This window comes from Molothrus aeneus, chromosome 4, assembly GCF_037042795.1.
Source record: "Molothrus aeneus isolate 106 chromosome 4, BPBGC_Maene_1.0, whole genome shotgun sequence".
Lineage (NCBI taxonomy): Eukaryota > Metazoa > Chordata > Aves > Passeriformes > Icteridae > Molothrus > Molothrus aeneus.
This window is the reverse complement of record NC_089649.1, coordinates 30,317,824-30,339,228: the sequence shown is the minus strand read 5'-3', so window position 1 is coordinate 30,339,228 and position 21,405 is coordinate 30,317,824. Positions and strand designations below refer to the sequence as shown.

General features: G+C 44.1%; 1 protein-coding gene across 3 annotated transcripts in view; it reads right to left on the bottom strand.

Moving 5' to 3' along the window:
- Positions 1 to 19,504, bottom strand: part of TMEM131L (transmembrane 131 like) — an 80,509-nt gene extending 61,005 nt beyond the window's left edge. For all 3 annotated transcript variants that reach the window (XM_066548198.1, XM_066548199.1, XM_066548200.1), the window contains exons 1-3: positions 19,373 to 19,504; positions 18,992 to 19,062; positions 11,868 to 11,911 (exon numbers count right to left, since the gene is read on the bottom strand). In XM_066548198.1, the coding sequence (XP_066404295.1) occupies positions 11,868 to 11,911; positions 18,992 to 19,062; positions 19,373 to 19,496 (239 nt within the window). In that variant the 5' untranslated portion in view covers positions 19,497 to 19,504. The remainder of the gene's footprint in view (positions 1 to 11,867; positions 11,912 to 18,991; positions 19,063 to 19,372) is intronic.
- Between the last annotated feature and the right edge of the window lie 1,901 nt (positions 19,505 to 21,405).

Genomic DNA, 21,405 nt, shown 5'->3' with positions numbered 1-21,405 from the left:
CACCAAAACCATGAGTGTCCAGCTCTGTGCATGATGACAGTCCCTTGTCAATAACTTTGGTAGAGTTCTAAGGTAAAAAAGCAAACCTTTTATATTTCAATTTTGAACCCTTTTAATAATCCTTGTTAGATTGTCCCTACTCTTCAAGCAGAGAGCAAACAACTTCACACAATAATTTCTGCATTATTAACTACTGCAAAGGCAACCAAATCTTTCAGGATGACACCTCATACCTACAACTGTGACATTTCACGCAATGCACATCTTCATACTCCAAGAAGTAGTCAAGTAATTACTTTAAACTTTAAAATTACGCTTTTTATTTTCTACCAAACACAACCAACTGTTTTATTAATGAATCACTGTGATTTATCCTCCAAGAAAATGTATCAACTGTATTGTCAGATAATTCAGTAGAATTCAACTAGTTCAGCTTTTTATCATTCAACTCTCTCAGGATTCAGCTGTGTTGTGCAATGACAACAGCTAACACTGAAGTGTAAGTGAAAATGATGGGTTTTAAATGAGGGAAATGTCCCCACAGACCACACCTGTTTATGAAGCCGCCAGCCTGGAACAGAGGAGTAATTGACAGCTTCCACATATTCCCACCCAGAAAAGCCTTGAGAACACGGTGCACTTTGGCGTGCTGACACAGGCCAGGAGGAGTCTGAGAGCCTAAAAAAATCCAGTGCACGTGCGATCTCAATTGCTTGTGTAAACTGCACCTCTCGTCCAAGCGCGCTACAGCCGTGGAGTTAAAAGGCAGCACAACATGCAGGAACCTCAAGACCTTGGAAGCCATTCAAAGGATCCTCCTCACAAATAATAAAAAAACAAGCATGCATCTGTTTTTTCTCTCTCCAGTGCTAAACACATCATACTGAGACTGCTGGCTCAGAGTCAAACAAGTCTCCAAAGTCCCACTTTGTTCCAAGTGCATTCCCAACTGGCAGCACAACACATTGCTCCAACAAATGCCAGGAGATGGCATTAAAGTGCACAAACATGTATGAACCGAATTTTGTCTCACGCATGGCTGCTGAACCTGTTCCTGTCCTCACTGATAAGGAGGAGTCCTTTGCTGAAGGACTGCAAAGAGTTGCCTCATGTCACCAACCCCACATGCTGCCCACGGAGGAACTTTTTGGAAACACTCACCAGAAAAAGAATACCAGCAGGAAGCAGGATACCAGATTATCTTTTCAATTTGCTTTTGATAATAACCAGAAATCACAGAAATAATTGAAGCAGCTTCACAAGAAAGGTCAGACCTCAGTGCACTAACAAACTTTAAAAAGTGTTAAGTATCAACGTTTGGATTTACTCCTTGACAGCCACTGTCAGCTCTGAAAGAAGTGTGCAGGAGTCAACAGGAGCACTCACAGTGACTCAAAGCCAGTTCTAGGGACTGGATAGAGAGAAATCTGAGTCTCCACAACAATTCCCTTTTGGATCCTCTCCTGGAACTCTCAAAAGCTTTTCAATCAAGCCTCCCATTAATTCAGGAGGGGAAACTGTTGGAACATGGCAGAATTCAGGGGTCTCAGAGTACAACAAAGAAGAGTAAAAAAAGTGAGATTATTAAATTTCTACTAGATCAGATATCAACACTCACATGATTTAAAAAAGCTGGGAAATTCTCCTCATGAGATAAATGTAAATGTGCTACCAACAGGGCAGATAGTCATCATTTATCTCTATCTACTTTGTAAAGCTGAGACTCCCTATTCAATTCAAAGTTAACTTTTCGTTTTGAGAGGTGCATATGCAACAACAGAATTATGCTTCACTGTCTCAGAGAAAATAAACAGGATCCAGAGAGAAACATTAAAATAATGAATAGCAATTTTAAAAACTCAAAAGTAATATGTAATGATTTATACATTCAAAAGAGTTAGCAAAAATCTATACCAGAACAATTTGGGCTTAAGGTCACTGTTTTTTCATACACACACACATACACACACACATATTTTTAAACTCAGGCTTCTGAAAGTCTTCCCAAGCATTTTCATGTGTGTCAAATTATCATGCTATTGATGTACAAGTGTCTCCAAAGGCCAGACCAGCTTCAAATCTTAGTACTGCAAAGGGAGAGAGATCTTTCATAATGCAAGTGCAACTATGTTACTTTTTTTGGCACCATCGCATTGGCCAAAAAAAGTTTTAGTCAATAAATATTGAGTTGTTTTCTGCATTTCTCATATTTCCTCATGGAACATGCTGTTACAAACAAACATTTTAAACAGAACTTTTTCTTTCTCATAAAATCCAACTCCGAAACAACAAACAACAACACAGCCCATACTTTTGATAGCACTGAACAGGACACATCATCTTTCTTATTATTATTTCCAAGTCTTTACAGCTTCTTCATGTGTCCTCACAAAGTTTTAAAGCTGAAGTTGGTTTTTATCAGGCAGTAACTAGAAGCATTATTTTGAACTTTAAATTTCTTGATTTTGCCATCTGCAGAGTTCTGGTATGCAGGTGGGTCAGATGGTAAACAACTAGCTGGAGCTCTGCAACAGTATCTTGAAGCAAACATGGAAGATAAGAACTTCAGTAAAAATAAGAACAGAGGCCTATTTCTCACCTTCCTCTAAGAAATTATTTTTCCTTCTTTTCCTCATAATTCTGAGCAAAAAAAGCTGCTTCTGTGTGTAAGAAATTCCCATGTTTATATAAAGTCAAATTGTTCTACAGAAAGGTCTATTTTGCTATTTTGTACACACACACAAAATATCCTGAGTTATCCTTGCCTAATTATATTTCCATTGCTATTTCTAAAAGTTAAAACAGACAAAAAAACCCCAAACAAACAACAACAACAACAAAAAAACAAACAAACAAACGAAAGAACACAAAAACCCCTCAGCTTTATTTGTACACCACTTTGGGGCCAGGAGATGGAGAAGAAAATAAGGTGACAATTAACACCACCAGCTTTGCCCTCTATCCTCCTTATCTCAGTTGGCAGCCTGGACACAACATAGAATGGTGGACCCCTGAGACAACAAGCAGACACCTAAATTATTCACAATGATCACATGTTTCTCCCAGGTGACTAGATTATTTGATGGAAGCAAACTTCTACAAATACAAAGCAAATATTTGCGGTGAGTACTCAGAACTCTGCAAAAGAGTTAATACACACCATCGTCACATGCAAGTATAATATTTGATATATACTGTTCCCCTCCCTGAAGTGGATGGGCCCTTTCTGTCCTGATGAAGAAGGGAGTTGGGCATTTTGCAATAACCACCAAAAAGAAAAAGTCTCTTCCCAAAGCACATACTGAAGAAAGTGGATAAAGAATGATGTCTAAGACAACGTATGGTTTGAACTTATAACTATTTATAACTACCACTACACTATGGCAAACACCTAGACTACTGAAAAGGCTCCTTCATCCACTTGCCCACAAGTCATGCAGCAGTCAGAGCCACTGCTAGGGCATGAGCACAGCCTTCCTAGAGGACCTTTCCTTGTCAAATAAAAATATGTGAGTCATTAAAAGCTAGGCTTGTGTCACCTTTGAGTATCCACAAAGATGAAAGCCAGGTAACAGGTGTGCCTATAGCTCTTTATTACTACATTGGATAGATTTCAAGACCCTTCATGCTCTGCTGATAATAATCAAATGAGAGTAATGGGGTTGGTCATTCAGAAGCACACTGCACACAAATTCCTACAAGTGAGCAAACTGTTGTTTAGGTTTTCTTCTATTTTGTCACAATTTGCCAATCTGCAAGAGTAGAAAAATGGTGAAGCTAAATTCTTACATTGTGTCAATTTTCAGACTGCTGACACTGGTCTACAATTCCAGATGTCTGTTGCTTAACTGCAAAATGGTAAAATTACTGCAAATTAAGTCCTCTTATAGGCAACTAAGAAACAGCTATTATGGAGGTGAAAATAATTTATTTATAATAAACGCACAGATCAAAAGCTAAATCCTTTGTGGCCCACTGCCCACAAATCAGAAGGATTAGCCTGAGATTAACAGACATCTGAAATCCATTACCAGTGTATTAAAATGTAAAAGTAGAAGCATAATAAGAAAATTCCTATTCTGAACTACTTATATTACAGAAGCAGCAAATACAGGCTACGGGGACACAAAGTTTACAAACGAACATGAACAAACACGCCACAGCAGCTGTTTACTTTTGCTTTTCTTTCCCTCTTCTCTAAACACACAAAATGTGTCCCAACATCCCCTTTTTCAAAACAAATCAGGTTAAGTTTAACAAGAAAAATGCCATGTTCCCAAGCAGACTTGCAGAGCCATAGCAGCATGCGACTGGCCTGGCATTAAAAGCTCACCTTCCCCATGTGTTTGCTGAATGACTGCACCAACAGGCTGTGCCACGAGATCTGCCTCTGCTCTCACACAGCTCTGCAGCCAGTACTGAACCAAACACAATGGGAAATAAGACACCGTATGCCCTTGTCCCACCTGCTCAGACCAGGCTTGTCCTAACTCTAAAGGGCATGCATTCTGGGTGGGCTCTATCCCAAAACATAGGCTGTGGGGAGCTTACCAAGTGCCAAAAAAAAAAAAACAACCCCAAAAAAACACGCATAACAAATTATGTACACGTGTGTGCACCAGCTAGCAACGGTTCACACAGTGCTGCCACTGTGTGATTCTCCACACCATCCACCCAAAACCCAGGAGCTGTCCCCCAGGCTATCCATCATCCCAGTGCAAGTGCTTTACCCCACTCCTACCCCACAGCCACTGACTCACTCGAAGGCGTTACTCCTAATACACAAGAGGCTGTCCATCTCAGCCCCACACTTTTGAGGACTGGCCTGCTCATCCATCTCACCAACAGTGAGCAGAAGTGCAGATCTGGCTGGGCTGCTCCCCAGCTCCTCCTGCACTGCAGGTAAGGGAGCAGGGTCAGCCCTGGCACAGGTACCACCACACAACCACCCACTCCCAGTCTGCCCAAAAGGCAGGGGCAGGAAGAGGCAGGTCTGAAGGACTGAGGAAAGAGCAAAAAGATGCCACAAGGTCTGGACCAGTGCCACACCAGTGTGAGACAAACAGAACAGAGATGATATCCTGCAGGTGACACAGGGCACCCGTCCCACACAACAGGCTGTAAACACTGAGGGAGAACTTCCATGCACGTTTTCAGCTGATGCTGCCAGGGAGCAACAGGGAAACCAACCAGATCATGATCACAAGTAAATGTTAACCTGGCAATAAAACAAGTTCTTCTAATCCAGAGAACTTGTAGGGCTGCACAAGGCAAGGGAGAGCACCAGGCCACAGAGTGCAAGACATCCTCTTCCTCTGGCAGTACAGACACTACAACCATTTCAGGCATGGCTGAGACAGAAGTTAAAAAAAAAAGTAGAGATGCCATAAGACAGTATGCAAGAGATCTGCAGAAGATACAAAGAACAGAAAGTGAAGACATTATTAACAGAGGAAGACAAAGAAATAACTATATAGGGCACCAAAATGTAAAGTAAGTTTGTCCTTTTAAAACAGATCATTACACATGAGAAAGTTTCCTCCAGTAGCACATATCCACACAATTTCTCCATACAAACACAATTTCTCCATACACACTAATCCCTGTGCAAACAATGACCTCACAGCCCCAGCCTGCTATTTTTACCAGTATAGAAACTGGTGTTTCCATAGAAGCCTGTGTGGCTTTTCAAGGCATCATGACCCAAACAAATGCAGAAGTGCCAACTGGCAACTGCCATACCAAGATTGCCTTCGTTTCTCAAAGCCAAGTTGGCACGCACAGATGAGAAAGTCTGTTTTAGATGGCATACAAGCTAAGATAGATCAAAGAGTCTCTGGTCCAGCCATGAACATCCTCCAGCCCAAGAGAGTGCACAAAAGTGAGAGAAATATACACATTCCAGCAGTTTGTTCAATGCAAACAGACAAGATTTTGATGATGAGTGGGACTGCAACAGCAAGTCTCAGAGCAATTAAATATGGCCACACATCACCTTTAAAGTATTTCCATCAAGGTCAAGTAGGACCTACACTGAGGACAGAAGTTTGACAGGCCTTGGCAAACAAGTGCAAGACTGTCATTTACCATTATCTCATGATCATAGAAAGCCACAGGGTCACCTCCTCAGTTTGGTATGAAACACTGTACAGCTGGCCTGGGTAATTTGTCTCATTTATGAAATGTCTGAAAACAATTTAGAAATAAAGAAACAAACAATAGCTGAAACATTTGTTAGCACACAGCACTGCCATGCAATGTCCCAGGGAAAAAAACAAAACACATTTTTTACCCCTTGTACCATCAGGCAAGCAACATAATTTTGTAAAAGGACAGGTATTTTGGAAGAAGCAATGCACACATGAAGAGCTGTTCCTAACAGCAACTAATACAAAGTTCAGCAAGGCAAAGTTCATCCCTGAATCAACTGCCACATAAAACAGAGATAAACAATTAAAGCAGCAGGAGTTCAGCCTGCCACCCTAGCTGTGCCTGGCAGAGGCATAAGGAGAGAAAGAGTAACACTGATTATTATGGAAGGAACTATCTGTTTCTTCATCTACAAGAGAACCTCCAATTTCACTGACTTCTTGCAATTCTTCTCAGTAAGCTGCTTTTAGTCCAGTTTCACAATACCCTGTGTTCCCTAGAGGTGTTTCCTTAGGGATTTTTACCCAAGTGTTATAGGTGGGTGTGTCCATCTTAATTCTCCTCCCTTACTTCTAAGGATTAGGTAAATTTCATTTCTTTAGGCATCCAGTAAAACTTAAAATTCGTAGTCCCTTGATGATCTAGACAAAGTGGAAGTGGGGCACAACAGCCATGATTATCAATTAAAAACAAAAGTTTGCCAATACTGAAGAAGGTTTTAGTGCTAACCACTAGAAACATACATTCTGTGCATACTGCAGAAATTGTACATTATGCAAGTACACTAATGGGACTAAAAAGCTTTTTCCCAAGAAACTCCACTTTTTCTTTTCTTTTTTAATACACACACGGATTTTTGCTTGTTTTGCAAAAGAAATTTTTTTAAAAACACTAAACTCTTCATAAAAGCAGCTTATTTTATATATATATATAAACTATTACAAGTTAAGACCAAGCATGTATTCTAGGAAAAGTCTTTCATGTAGTTAGATTTACTTTTTGGGTAAGTTTAATGACAATCTAAATGATCAGTGGTACTCCATACAAGCTTAGGTTAAAAATCTTTAGATGGTTCCTCTCAGACAGCTTAAGCACTCACTGACACTCTCAGAACTACTTTTCAACTTTTCATTTTGAAATACTTTCCCAATGCATACTCACTTTGATTTTGATTTTAATAGAAGATATTTAAAAATAAATACAACATAAACCTTTTTTTTAATACTCAGACATTTCTGCAGGCACAAAATCAATTTTTAGTCATTTCAGTAAAAAAAAGCAGAAGGAAAAAGAAAATCTGGTTGATCCTGACCTATTTTTCAATCTTTTTTTTTTCCTGCCATAGACACCACCCAAGCTAGTTATCTGGCACACAGGCATACCACTAGTCCCATCCCACTACTTTCTAATTGGGACTGTCAAAAATGATGGCACTAAGACCACAGGCTTTTTGGAAGGATGAGTCACCTCTGAAGTGTCTTAATACTCCATCCACAGCTCCAGAGCTCATTTGTGCCTCTTGGCTAGAGACGAAGCTGTGGCCAGGGAGGAATTGCAATGTACAGTCTCAAAATGCACAGGAGGCTCGTTCTCCCACTGCCACTCTGGATTCTTCCTGAAACAAATGTTGTAACTCCATCTCCACAGTATTCCCTAAACCCCCTAGCAATTCTGCAGTCTGTGCACCTCCGCTCCTTTGCTCTCTCTCAGGCAGCTACTAAGCTGCTCCCTTGCTACCTCTACCTTCAATTTCTCCTCCACATCTGGAGCACTATTTCACAGGCACAGCAAAAACAACAGGATTAGGAGTAATTCCACCAAGCATCAGGAGAGGTCAAAGTGCTGGGTGGGCATCAGCTGTCACTCCCAGGCTGCACTGACACCCTAGCAGGAGCCCACTGGGAGCCAATACCACCTACTGCTCCAAGCAGCTCCAGCCCACAGGGTCAAATGCTCTCCAGAGGTCAAAGGCAAAGGTTCAACAGAAATGCCTGACTGAGCCAAATGCATCACACTTGGAATTTTCCTAGCAGTTGATACCCATCAACTCTAAGCAAAGTATGCCCTGCCATAGGAAAAGGCTGGAAAATGTCCTCTTCCTGGCTAATTTCATTCCATACTAGTATTTTATGGATTTCCCTTCTCGTAGACAATCACTGTGCATCACATATTAAGAATGCGTGCTCCACTTGAGTACAGCAGTTTATTCTGGTGCAAATGTTCCTTAATGTGCCAGCTGCAAAACTGCATCCTCAAAGACCTTTCTCCAGAAGTCCTAAAAACCTAAGTACTAATAATGACATACACATGAAATTACTTTTTTTTTGTAGTCCAAGTCTACTTCCTTGAAGAAGAAAGCTAAAAATTTTGATAGCATCATTTGTGCACGTCACCTGACAGTACTGTCTCTTTATTTGTGCCAGACTTCTGCATTTCACAGAATATCCTGAGTTGGAAGGGGCCCACAAGGATCATCAAGTTCAGCTCCTGGCCCTGCACAGAACCATCCCCAAGAGCCACACCAGGTGCCTGAGGGCACTGTCCAAACACTTCTTGAACTCTGTCAGGCTTGAAGCTCTGACCACTTCCCGGGGGAGCCTGTTCCAGTGGCCAACAAGAAAAGCTGAAAAACTTTTTGTCTAATATCCAACCTAAACCTCCCTACACAACTTCAGGCCATTCCCTTGGGTCCTGACTCATTATGCTGCTTTAGCAAGAAACTAAACCTTCAAAATTTATAACTGCCAGTTGTGGCAACCAAAATCACCTGGATTAAGGGGCAGCAGTACAAAAAAAACGCAAAACAAAAACAAACAAACAAAAAACCACAAAAAACCAAAAAAAACTAACCTCCAAACACAACAACAAAACCTTTTCTTGTCAACAGCTGTCATTGACTGTTATGAAAGGCATCTTTTTACTCCTAGCTTTCAAGTGTAAGAAAAGGTTATTAAGGAAACTCGAAGCTTTTTGACAGGCTAGTACAAATACACATGACTTTAATTCTGTTAAAGTCTGTGGCTTGAAGCAGTACTCAAGTGTCTACTATGCTGCATTTCTTATTTCAGAATCTGATCCAGAGACACACAAAACAGCATGAAGCAACCTGTGGAAGCATCCAAGCAATCAGAATAGCAGGAATCGTAGGGTGGAAATTAAGGAGTTGACAATGATCTTCTCCTCACTCAGGGCAGCTGCAAACCTATGGACCTAATCAACCATTTCTCATTCACCTCTGAAATAGCTCTTCACAAAAATTACTATTTTTACAATGTCTTTTACCTCCATGCAAATTTCTCTATTTGTTAAAGCTAAACCTAAGGCAGAAACTTAAGACCACATTCATCTCCCTTGTGCACTTGCCACAAGAGCAGCAAACAAAGAAGACCACCCCAAAAGGAAGATCTTACAATGCACATGCACAGGAAGTCCGTTAACAGACTGTTAATACTTTACTGCTCTTGTTGTGTTTGGTTTTTTCAAAGTAGGTTAACAAGCTCCCAAGGAACCCACTAACCTAGATTAAAAACTGAATAACACAATATTTTGGAAAGAGACTTTCTCCTTTATGCACCAAGATTATGAACTCCCTATACTTCCCTCATCTCTGGGGAAATTTCTGATTTCTCTATCTCCTTTAACTTCTGCTTATCCCGTACATTAAGGTGCTTTGCTTCTTGGGGCTTCACAGCAAATTACAGTAGCTTCAGCTGATTTCCCCAGGGCATGCAGTCAGACAATGAGATGAAGATGCTGCAAGCTTCAGGTTTTGCTGCTACAGGAAAAGGAAATCCCTATAATTTCACCATATAGCAATGTAAGCTACAGGAATGAAAATTAATCCAGAAATAAACTAAGAAATTCTAACCTTTCCAATGTACCTTTGCTGCCTCTTCTTCATGAAGTCCACACTGTAACATTCCTTCAGTTTGTAAAGCACACACAGGTCTATGTATGCGTTTACATACAGCAGCAAACCAAAATAGTTTAGAAGATGCACACAAGCCAGGATCTGTTCAGGCAAGTTTCCTGAAGCATTTCAGTATGACAATAGAAGGATGTTTCCACCATGCAAGTGAACCTCTACAAACTTCACTCCCAAAAAACAAATTCAGTTTTGAAAATGAATAATTAGTAGAAAAAATTTAAGCACCTGGATGATGTAAAAAAAACTCCAGTCAAATCACTTTTTCCTCTATGAGTCTCAAGAACTAATTATTTTCAATATTTTTATTATTGCCATAGTAGCCAATTACCCCATCCACCTCCAGAGAAAAATAGGCAAGTAGAGAAATTTTTTCTACCTAAATTACATCTCTCTGACTACTAAGGAAACAATCAGAAACAAACTTAAGCACAGCACTAGAGACTGCTTCCTTCTGACTACCTCTCAATAAAGAAAGCATGCAGGTAATAAAGTTACACAGTAAAAATTTTGCATCCAAAACATAATAGCTCCCAGATGAAAAAAAAATCAGAAACTTCTGTATTTGTGCAGGGAAATGCAGCTTTCAGTAGTTTACCCTTCTTTTCACAAGAGGAGGTAAGAAAAAAAAATTCCCTCTGCAGGTAGGAATTGGGGCACTCAGGAAAGCACAAGTAATCAGCACCAGCTGTCAGCAGCCACAGTAATTCTCACATCCTGTTTCCAAACCATCTTTGTAATTCCCACGGAGATGAGGCACAGGAGGCTTAATGTGATGCTGGGCTCAGATGAGAAGGCTCCCAAAGGGGCAGCAAGGGGAAAAGCCATGTGAAGAAGCATTGCAGTGCAGGACAGACCCATCATAACCATCCCGTTCCCGCTCCCCAGGCTTACTCCTTCTGCCCAGCTCAAGGCTTGTGTGTTATCAGATCTGTTTGCTCTCAGAACTAAGCTAAAGGCAAAGACTGGAGATAAATGAGAAAAGCATTTGTGGCTGACTGCTGCCATCAGAAAACGGTGCTGTTCCACATGTTTATATAAAGTCTTGTGATCTTTCTGGCTGGCATGGTACTGAAAGCTGTAACCACATTAACACATACCAAAGGAAGGAAGTGTTTCACTGGTAGATGTCCAAGCATTTTAAGTTAGACGATCAGAGGAAACAAAATGCATATTTAAAAAATAATCTGTGATGGTATTTACCCAACCCTTCAAGACAGAAGGCCTGATATTAACAGAAACCGCAGAGCTGTGGCTATAGTTTTGAAGAGCTTCATTATTTATCTGATTTCAAGACATAAGGGTAGAATATTTATTGTTCCATAGCAACACATTAATAAACCTTTGGCTTTAAATCTCCCTCACCTCTTTCCTTGCCTTGGTGCAAATTAGCACTCCAAGACTGCTTACATTTACAAATTTTGTAATGGACCACTGTCCCTTGCCTTAAAAAAATAATTACAAAATACACAACAAAACAATTAATAAACATTTAATTTTTTGTGTGAAAGCAATGAGAAGTAAATTCATCTTAGAGACAGGATTAGGAGAAAGAGATGCAAGAAGGTATTTTGTACTTGCATATGCTGAGCACAGGTTTTTTGGTTTTGCTAATAAATCAATATTAACATTAAATTGAGAAAATTGTAAGACACAAGTAATAAAGAACTATTTAACACGCAGGAGAAAAACGTAATATTTTAGTAGTCTGCCCTAATTACACTTTGGCATTTCCTAAAGCAAAAATCAAAATGAACTTCAATGCTCTTGCTTCCATTTGAGTTTAGCTTACCTTTGCTCTTGTGGATGCTCTTCCACATGCTCCTCCGAATCAGCCTGACAAACAGAGAAAATACTGTGTAAGAATCTCAGAACTGCAACATGCTACACTGGACATATATACCACTTTAATTCCACCACAGATGGATTTTCATGTGACTTGTTAGCAAAACAAATTCAGAAACTTAAAATTCCTTTAACTCCTTTACAAGTCAGGTAAGGTGGTTGATGGACATCCCATTTCAGGTTTCAGCTCATCTTGCAAAAGATAAATGGTGACTTAACCTAGGTACTCTGCTGTTTCTTCCCAAATGCTGCCTGAACAGACTCATTTTCCATTTATGCATCTGTACTAAATCCTCTCACAGACAGAATTCCAATCTAAAGCCAACAATTACCCTGAAACTACAGAAAGACTATTTCCTCTACTTTCAAATTTTCTGCCCCATCAGTAAATTTCAATAGCCAGTACCCGGGGAAATAGGATGCAGAATGCCTTGAAATGCAGATCACCTGTCAATGCCAAAAGCAAAGGCAAAGTACCACATTCCAACTGGCACAGTGAGGTCCCAAACCCAGATCTTATCACTGATTAGCAGAATGTACAGAAAGCAGAGAGAGCAGAAGCTCTGAACAGATCCTCTTAGCTCAGTTTCTGCACTCAGGTAATTTTCAAGACACGCAGCTGAATCGTGTCAGCTTGCAGTTCACCACAAACCACTTTGAGCTGTCTACAGAAATGAACTCAAGTGTTGGTTCAATGAGCTCCTTGCAGGAAATCCATTTAAAACAAGGAGGTAGCTACTCTGAACTGGCCAAGATCTCCAGGAAAGCTTTAGGTACAACTCAAAATGAAGTGTGTTACAGCCACTCAACCCCTGCTGATGAAACCAGGGACAACTTTAGGGCAATTAACATTTTTCAGGAGGAGGTCACAGTCATCCTGCCAGGAACAGCTGGTGAGTTTTCCCAGCTTCTGCTTCTGCAGGTGATGGTTCTACAAGACACGAACTAGAGACCTTAGCAATGAAAAGGTAAGGGGAAAAAATCTTTTAAAATTAAAAGGCTGCACTTTCCACCACCCCTCCTACATGTTTCCCACGTAAGCATATCACGAAACAGGCCCCAAGCCACCAGCTTTGACTTTACCTATTTTCACTACATACTGGAAAAAAAAAAAACCACCTGTAAACACAAAACATCTTTCTACAGGCTTCAAATGCTTAAGCACATCAGGCAGTCTACCTGCCTACTGAATGGGACAGGCAGCAGGATTTCTGAAGACCTGAGCTTCATGAAGTGAGGAAAAACAACAACCACACTATGGCAGCAAATATGCTGAATGCTAACATTAATGTTAATAATTATTGTGTCTAAAATAATGACCTTATGGATAATACTAATACAGATCTTGCCAAAAGCTACCAGACACATCTGAACTTCCATCTTTTGTCACAAGCAGCTCATACAAGAGAAGCAGCACAGCCTCCACCATAACATAACCAAATCTGGAACAAGATTGACAGGGAAGTACAAGTTAATTTGAGGACTCCACAATCTTTCTGTATGCCTGCCCAGAGGTTGGAGACACCATGCTAATTTTCCAGGATCTGCAGGACACGACAAAGCGCTTCAGCTCAGATCTACCTAAAGGTCCCAGCACCTGGCCCCCATGAAGACCCAGCCACCTCCTCTAGAGACCTTGCAAAGCCTGTCTGCTAGACTTCACCAGGATGGCATGATACAAACCCATCACATTTTCCAGCTTCTCCAAGCTCCTTTTGTATTTTTAGGACCTCAGTACAATACCAAGCAGAACTAGAGGACTCCTTATCCACCTCCTCCAGAAACAGCTCCTCTGCCATGGCCAGATAGCAAGCTATCCTCATTTTAAATGGCTTAGTTCCTCCTTTAAATGGCTTAGCATCTGCCAGGCATCAGAAACCTGCATCTGTGTCATTACACTGTGCTCACCCTTAACACTAGCCACCTTACTATTTCTCCTCTTCACTTTTCACCAAGCAACAATGAAGCAAACTTCCCAGTCTACAGTGCAGCCACAGCACATCTCAACTGTGCAAGAAAAAGAAAATTAAAAACCACCTTCAACTCTGATCACACACAGACCTCAATGTCCAGCTTTCTCCTGTCTTCATTCATCTGTGTGATCCAGGCTATATGTGCATGAAGGTTTACACTGAGGATTTACAAAAAAAAAAAAAAAAGGAAAAACTAGTATTCTCAAACTACAGGACTACAGGGGGAAGGAAGGCAGCAAGACCTCCTGAAAGTTAAAATGCAGTTCCCAACAGTCTACCTATGAGAAGAAAAAAATTCCCTTCCTCCTAACGCTATCCTGAATATGGGGCAGGTGCTTATCTTTGTTGGAAAGCCCCTCTCTTGTGTCACACAAGTCTCAAGAGCCTGAGCTGACAGCTACTGCATAATCTGCATGGCCATCCAGCCCCAAGTGCTATCAGCACCATCCAGAAGCTCAGCTGGCAGTCTGGAGAAGCCTTTTAAAAGCCCAAAGAGGAACACAATTCCCACTCCAAGCCTGTCTCAGACTTTCACACAAAGTGTGTGTCTTCAGACAAACCCTGCTTTGAAGTAGGTGACTCTGTACATCTAATTTGCGCACAGCCCATGGGCTCGTTAATGACACACTGCAGTGCCGCCTATCTCTGATGAATACATGTAAGATCAAGGTCTTCATCAGCTTTCAAAAACAGCAGAACAATTAACCTTATTAGCCCCTGAGCTGCACTGAAGAACAGAAACTGAAGACAAGCCCCTACTACTTGGGAAAAGAAAAAAATAACATCTTACAGACCTGAGCAGAGCCTTTTAATGAAAACTCAGCCAGCAGTTCTGTATTTGTCCAGTGCCTATAACAACTATGATACAGTAAACACTGTTGTATCTTTCTCTAAACTTCAAGCACCTGAAACAATGTCACAGTAAAGTGAAACAAGAAGTTATTGTAATCTCCTTAGAATATGCAACCAAACTGAAACATTCACAAGGTGTTCCTCTAAGGAAACATCTTGCTCATCTCCTACATGTGACACACAACAACAGCAGAAAACCCATCACATCAAGCACTGCACTGACACCAAAATACAGTTTGGTACACACTGACTTTGATGACTTGCTGTCACTTTCAGCTGTGATAACAAGAACTAAAACCAAACCTTCATTACGTCATTTTAAGGTAGTCCCTCCCTCCAAACTGAAGGGGCCAAAGGGAAGTGCTCTGCAGGTACCCAACCCACCTGTCCCTGTCTTCAGATGCTCCCAGTAACCACCTACATGGTTTCTGACAGACAGAAACACACAACTATGACTCTCTGATACCTCTTTTAAGTGGGGGAGGCCATGAACAACAATTGCCATTTGTGTTTCTTTCCTACACTCGTATGTGTATGTTTAAAACATAACTAACTGCCCTTCAGCAGTGCACTGAAGTGCTACAGCCTGGCTGGAAATATCTGGAGCTTTTTCAGCCTTTAATGGTGAATGGCTTGGGTGTCAAGTCTCACATAAAGGAGCTTTTCTCTCAAGTATTTTACTTGAGTATGTATTAACAAGTTGCAAACAAACATGCAAAACCACAAAATTATAAGGGACCTATAAAAACCACAACTGCTCTAATCAAGTCTCTCACACTCAAGATTTTCCATGTCAAAATCCCACTGGTTTTCAAAGAAAAATCCAGCTGCCCTCCCAGGGACATTTGCTATGAAAGGGAGGTTAAGAGCAAGGAGAAGGAGAGCAAGGGCAATGGGTGCTCCATGGTTACTCCACGCTTCACACCACCTTCAACAAGAAAGAAGAAATGGGCACAAGGGAATACAGCCACCGCATCCGACTGGGAAAAACCAGCTGGTCTCAGAGCTAAAAAGGGAATCCAGGAAGAAACATTGAAATGCTGGAGGAAGCAGCAGACCAGTGGAAGACAGTCAGCAGACTAGATACAGCCAGCTCCCCCTCAGCCCCAGTACACGAGCCCACGCCCCATGCACACCGTCACCAACTGCAGCGCTCCGGGCACCCCTCGGGCTCGGCTGCAGAGCAAGAGCAGTAGGTGAGCCATCCCCAAACAGCTCTGCAGCCTTCAGAGGAAGCCTGAATCAAAAGCCCACAAGCTCGAGGGGAGGAGAAAAAAGGAAAAGCACAAATATGTATAAGAGGGAAGCTGGGAGGGGGCACACGAGAAGCACAAACAATGAAAGGGAAGCAAGAGGAAACAGAAGGTAGAACAACCAAGCGGGGTGGAGGCACGGGGGCCCTGGGCGGCTGCGCTCCAGCATGCAAATTCATGCAGTTCACGTAGACAAAGCGATGCTGTGAAAGGCCTAGAAAGCAACTACAAATATTAAAACGCTTTGTATCCCCTCCCTCACCCCTTAACGTGATGTCTTTATTCGCTACATGCTCCTGGAACAAAAGCATGCGCAGGCAACCGGATGGCTGAATGGGTTACCAATCCACCCAACTTTCATCCTCAAATTCTGCAGGCAGCAAGGAATGCTCAAAACTGCTCTGTCACAGGCATGCAGTTGATGATGCATGGAAAATAAGATAATAGTGTAAAGCCATGACAGAAAGAGAAAAACATCCATCAGACAGCATTGGTAACCCGCCAGAAACAGGCTAAAGGGCTGGCAGACAGGGCAACCTAATCCATTTTCCTGCTGAGAGCAGTTGGAGGGAGGTGCTTTGGCAGAGCAATATGCACAGCTCCTTGCCTGGATTTTTCACTTCTGCAGGTGAAATCCTCATTGGTGCCACACTCCCTCCAAAAAGAAGCAGGAAAAACAAAATCAAGGGGCCAGAACAATCCTCTTCCCAAAGTCTTCATCAAGACCCATCTCCAAACATGGGAATGAAACAACTCTTGGATATTCCCTATCAAACAACATTTATTAACCACTCAAAAGAAAGGAGGTTCTCCCTGTCTCTACATCCTCACTATCACATCACTGCTGTGATACATGAACACTGGGCAACAATCTTCATCAAGGGTTTAACCAAAAAATTCTGTTCTTGCAAGAAAGAAAACATGGAAAACCTCCTTGTAGCAGTAGTAGGTCAGACCATTTTTTAAAGTGAAACGTGATCAACAAGCAATAAACCTCTTGCAAGTTTAAGCATCTCTCTAACAAAGGGCAGCCAGATGTTAACAGATGTAGCGACTTTCCATATCTCAGGAACTGATGCTGGCTTCTCCACTGATGCCCCTCACCATCCCAGCAGTCACCCAGGAGGGCAACGATGCTGATATGTCTTTAGGACTGCACAAACACCAGCCAGAGGTTCGTGGCTGGATGGGCAGTCCTCAACTCTTTGGGCATCCAGGGAAAAGCCATGACCAGCCACTGCACACCAGTGCCACCACTCCATAAAAGAGGTGCTGAAAGGGTCCCTCACCACATCCGCAGGGACTTTGGGAAACCTCTTTTCCTCCTCACCACAACAAAGGGAAAAGGTGGTTTCAAATGTGGTCACAGGGCTAAAGCCCAACAAGGGCTGGGTAAAGCCCAAATCCACATGGAAACAAAAGAGGGGCCTGTAACCAAATTTTTGTCTTAAAACCTGTTTGACAAAAGGTTAAGAGAAAAACCAGTCCTTCTGTTCAGCTTGAGTAGTCACTCATGCATCAGATGCTGCTGTAGTCCTCAAGCTCAGAGGGGAAAACCCATGCAAACCAGTCAATGCACCACTAGTACTCAGAGACCAGCTCATCTGACTTTAAACCTCCTAAATCAGCAAGCCTATTGTGATTTACTTCTCACTCCATCACAACTGAAGCCAGAAGACTTCTTTCTTTCCTGCCTGTAACCTCAAGAGAAATGATGGAGGAACAGCAGCCTCAGCTTTGTCTTCACTGCTGCAAGAACTGAGCAAGACCATATGCTCAACTATGCCACATTCACGGGTCATTTATGCCTGGTTTTTCTTTAGCCAAGGTAAAGCATATTTTTATAAGGATGCTCAAGAACAACGTGTTTTCCAAGAGGACCTAATCTCCTCAGGAAGTAAACATCACGTCATCATCACTCAATTGCAGCTTCGCTATGAGAAGCAACTATAAATGACTACATTACACGGTTCTACATCTAATGCATCTTAATATCTTCACTGTAAAGAACGCAGATGCAAAAGGCTGTGCTCCTCAAACGTCTCTGCACAGCGACTCTACACCTCCCCTTAGCTACTACCACATCTGCAACAGGCAAAATCTCAACAGCACAACAAATGTATCTTATAAAATCATTTGGACATACAATAGATAACACTTCGTAACAGTACAAAATGCTAGGTCCTGGGAAGCAGCATCAATTGTTAGCTAGCTAAGAAACAGCACTTGTGCTATTTTTCTTTACATTAATGGGTGTCAGTGGCTGAGCACTAAACAGAGAATGATATATGGGCTTAAGACAAATAAATTACCCGTTTTTGCCCCTCATATAAGATGATGTCCCTAAGGACTGCTTCTTCCCGTTTATGAGCCTGGTGCCTGAAAGTCTAGAAGGCCGAGATCAACATATGGCAGAGTCCGTCAGTGCGAGTTAAATGACTGCCTCAAATGCCATAAACTCCAGACCCCGCTTCCAGCGCCCCTCCTCGCTCACCAGCCCCGCCGGGCATTGTACCATATTGGCTCCTCTCGCCAGCACAGAATTTATCACATCTTGTTACTGCCCAACGAAAGCGGCTAAACAAGACCAAAAAAAATGCGCTAGAATGAGAGGAACGGCACCATAAATGATGTGTCATTTGAGGGGGGAAAAATGGCTTCACCTGAGCAGGCCTGAGATATAAATATATGCATATTCACGACCGGCCCGTCTGGTGCGTTCCGACCACAAATGCACTAGTTTAAAATAAATAAATAATTGAAGGGGGGGGGGGGGGGGAGGGAACCCCAAACAGAAAATAAATGAAGCCGAACAACCACGCCGCTGGCGCAGGCTGGGGGACCGCGGGGCCGGGGCTGCGCCGTGACAGCAGCAGCGGGCGAGGCCGCCCCCGCCCCGCCGGCCCCGCGCCCGCCCGCCGGGCCCCAACACCCCCGCACAGCCCGCAACGGCCCCGGCCCCTCCGCCGCCCCCACCCCCCGCGCCCCCTCACCTGGGCGGGCAGCAGGAGCTCCCCTTCCTCGGCTTGCCACAGCTCCACCACGCCGGGGATGGGCTCGATGGCTGCGGGGGCAGAGAGAGAGAAAGCGCGGATGGGCAGGGGGCGGGCGGGCGGCCGGAGCCCGCAGGCGGCGGCCCGGGGCTCCCCGCGCCGGGGCGGGCCGGCAGAGACGCGTGGCCCGGCGGGTGCCGCGGGGCCGGGAGGAAGGGAACCGGAGTCGGGGGCAGAGATGAGCCGCGTCCCGGCCCCCTTTGTGTCCCCGGGCTGCCACCGCGGCAGCCGCCCGAGGGACGGCGACGGCGGCTCCGCTCTCAAGCCCGGAGCGGGCAGTGCCGGCATCCCCGCCCCGCTTTGCCCCGCCGGTGCTCTCACCTTGTCCCTGCGCCTCCCCAGGCCGAAAGCAGGGCAGGAGGACGTGGAAGACGCCGAGCAGGAGGTTCATGGCCGCGGCCGCGCGGCAGTAGCCGCCGTGCTGCGGGAAGCGCAGCCCCGCCATGCCGAGCCGCGCCGCGCCGAGCTGCGGCTGGGGCGGGGCGGGCGGCGGCGGGGGCGGCTCCGCGGCACCGGGCACCGCCCCCGCCCGCAGCGCGGCTGCGCCCGCCCCGCCCCGCCCCAGCCGCGCACATGGCCCGGCAGCAGCGCGCCCGTTCCGCCGCTCCTGGAGGCGCCCCAGCCGAGTCCCCCGCAAAGCAAGAGGGAGGCGGGAGAGGCGTTGTGGGAAAGACGGATCGGTTTTGTGTAGCTCGGTCATGCGGTCGGATCGCGAGCTGCCCTACACCCCTCCCGCCCTCAGGCCTGTGTGGGATGTCACCGCGCCGGGGTCCGGGGCTCCCCGGTGATTTTTAGAAACAAAAAAGCACGAGGAGTGCGAAGGGAAGAAACCAGGATGCCGCGCGGAGGGGGAGGGGAGAGCGCAGCGAGGAAGGCGGGGGCGTGTAGTAGGGGGGAAGACAATCAGAGTCCCCGATCTGGTGGTCCTATTGCACAGGATCGTTAGGACCGGAAGGAATCTCTGCACATCATCGAGTCGACCCCCTGCCAAGGCAGGGTCATCTGGAGCAGGTGACACAGGAACTCCTCCAGATGGGTTTTGAAAGTCTCTAGGGAGGGCAGCCTCTTCCAGTGCCACCAGTCCGGTTAATCTGCCTCAGTATTCCTTCACTGCTTGGCAGCACTCTATGTTGAGGGTCGCTGCTGCTGTTCTGACACAACAGTGTTTTGGTCTTAAGCAACTCTTCAGGTGCCTGTTGGATCTCTCAAGGAATTATACAGTGTTCGCAAAACAGAAGTGTAGAACAGAGCCCAGAGATAGTTGTGAGGGTCACAAGCTTTTAACATGTATTTCACATTCCCTTCTAACTGCATTTTAAAGTGCTTTTTTAAAAGTCCTTTCTGCTAAAAAAAAAAAGCCCCCTCAGATGCCTTAATTATGGGAAAAAACAGTTGTTAAACTAGTTCTGCAAACCTCAAGGAGAAAAGTAAAGCAAATACTCTGCTAACACGGTTTGCACAGGCCCCAGATTGCATCTGGTTCTCCCCTTACCCATCACACATAGTAACTCACACAAACACTGGCAGCATGGGACTCGGTCAGCAGAGGCTCATAAATAAAGTTAAAGAAATTACAAAAACCATTTTTAGCCCTGAACTGAGACAATACATGAGGACATTTGGGACCTTGGTCCCCAGCGGTGGTGGGTCACCTGCCCAGTGCCCTTTCTGCTCAGTGCTTGAAAAAGCTTTTCCCACCCAGAGGCCATTCAGGTTTGACTGGAGATGCAGGTGAGTCTCCACAAAAGAAGTGCCCACTCTCTTCTTAAAGGAGAAGACTTTGGCATTTGATGTTGCACAACCACCAAAGTACAGCTGGCAACGCAGCCTTGTCTCCTGCCCATATCCTCCTCTTTCTGTCTTGTCTTCCCTCTTTTTCCTGCTCCCTAATGGTTAGACAGGTCTTTTGTTTTCCACGCTGTCCCCCTGTGTCTTTAACCTCATTGCCTGGCCTTTCCCACATATGGGCAGAGGAACACTGGCACCCCTCCATCTGTGCCCCAGAGCACCCCAGGGCTTGCAGAGAAACACAGCCTTTCAAAATAGGAATGGTTGGATGTTTCTGTGTCGGCCAACATGTGTCTATGCTTGGACAGGTGCCTGAGTACCTGCTGTAGAGAAAAAGAGAGTACCTCCTCCTATATGACAACCCCACCCTGGGGCTGCATGGCACCATGAACGTGCTGTGCATTCAGTAGGGAACAGTTCCCATTGCTTCTGCAACTGGTTCCAGTTGGAGTAGTCGTTAGAGCTGTAGAGTAACATTATTTTAACTTACTAGCTTTTCTTGATGAGTTTTTAAAACGTTGTGCCAGCATGAACTGATGATTTTTTGCCTGTCTGAAAGTCAACTC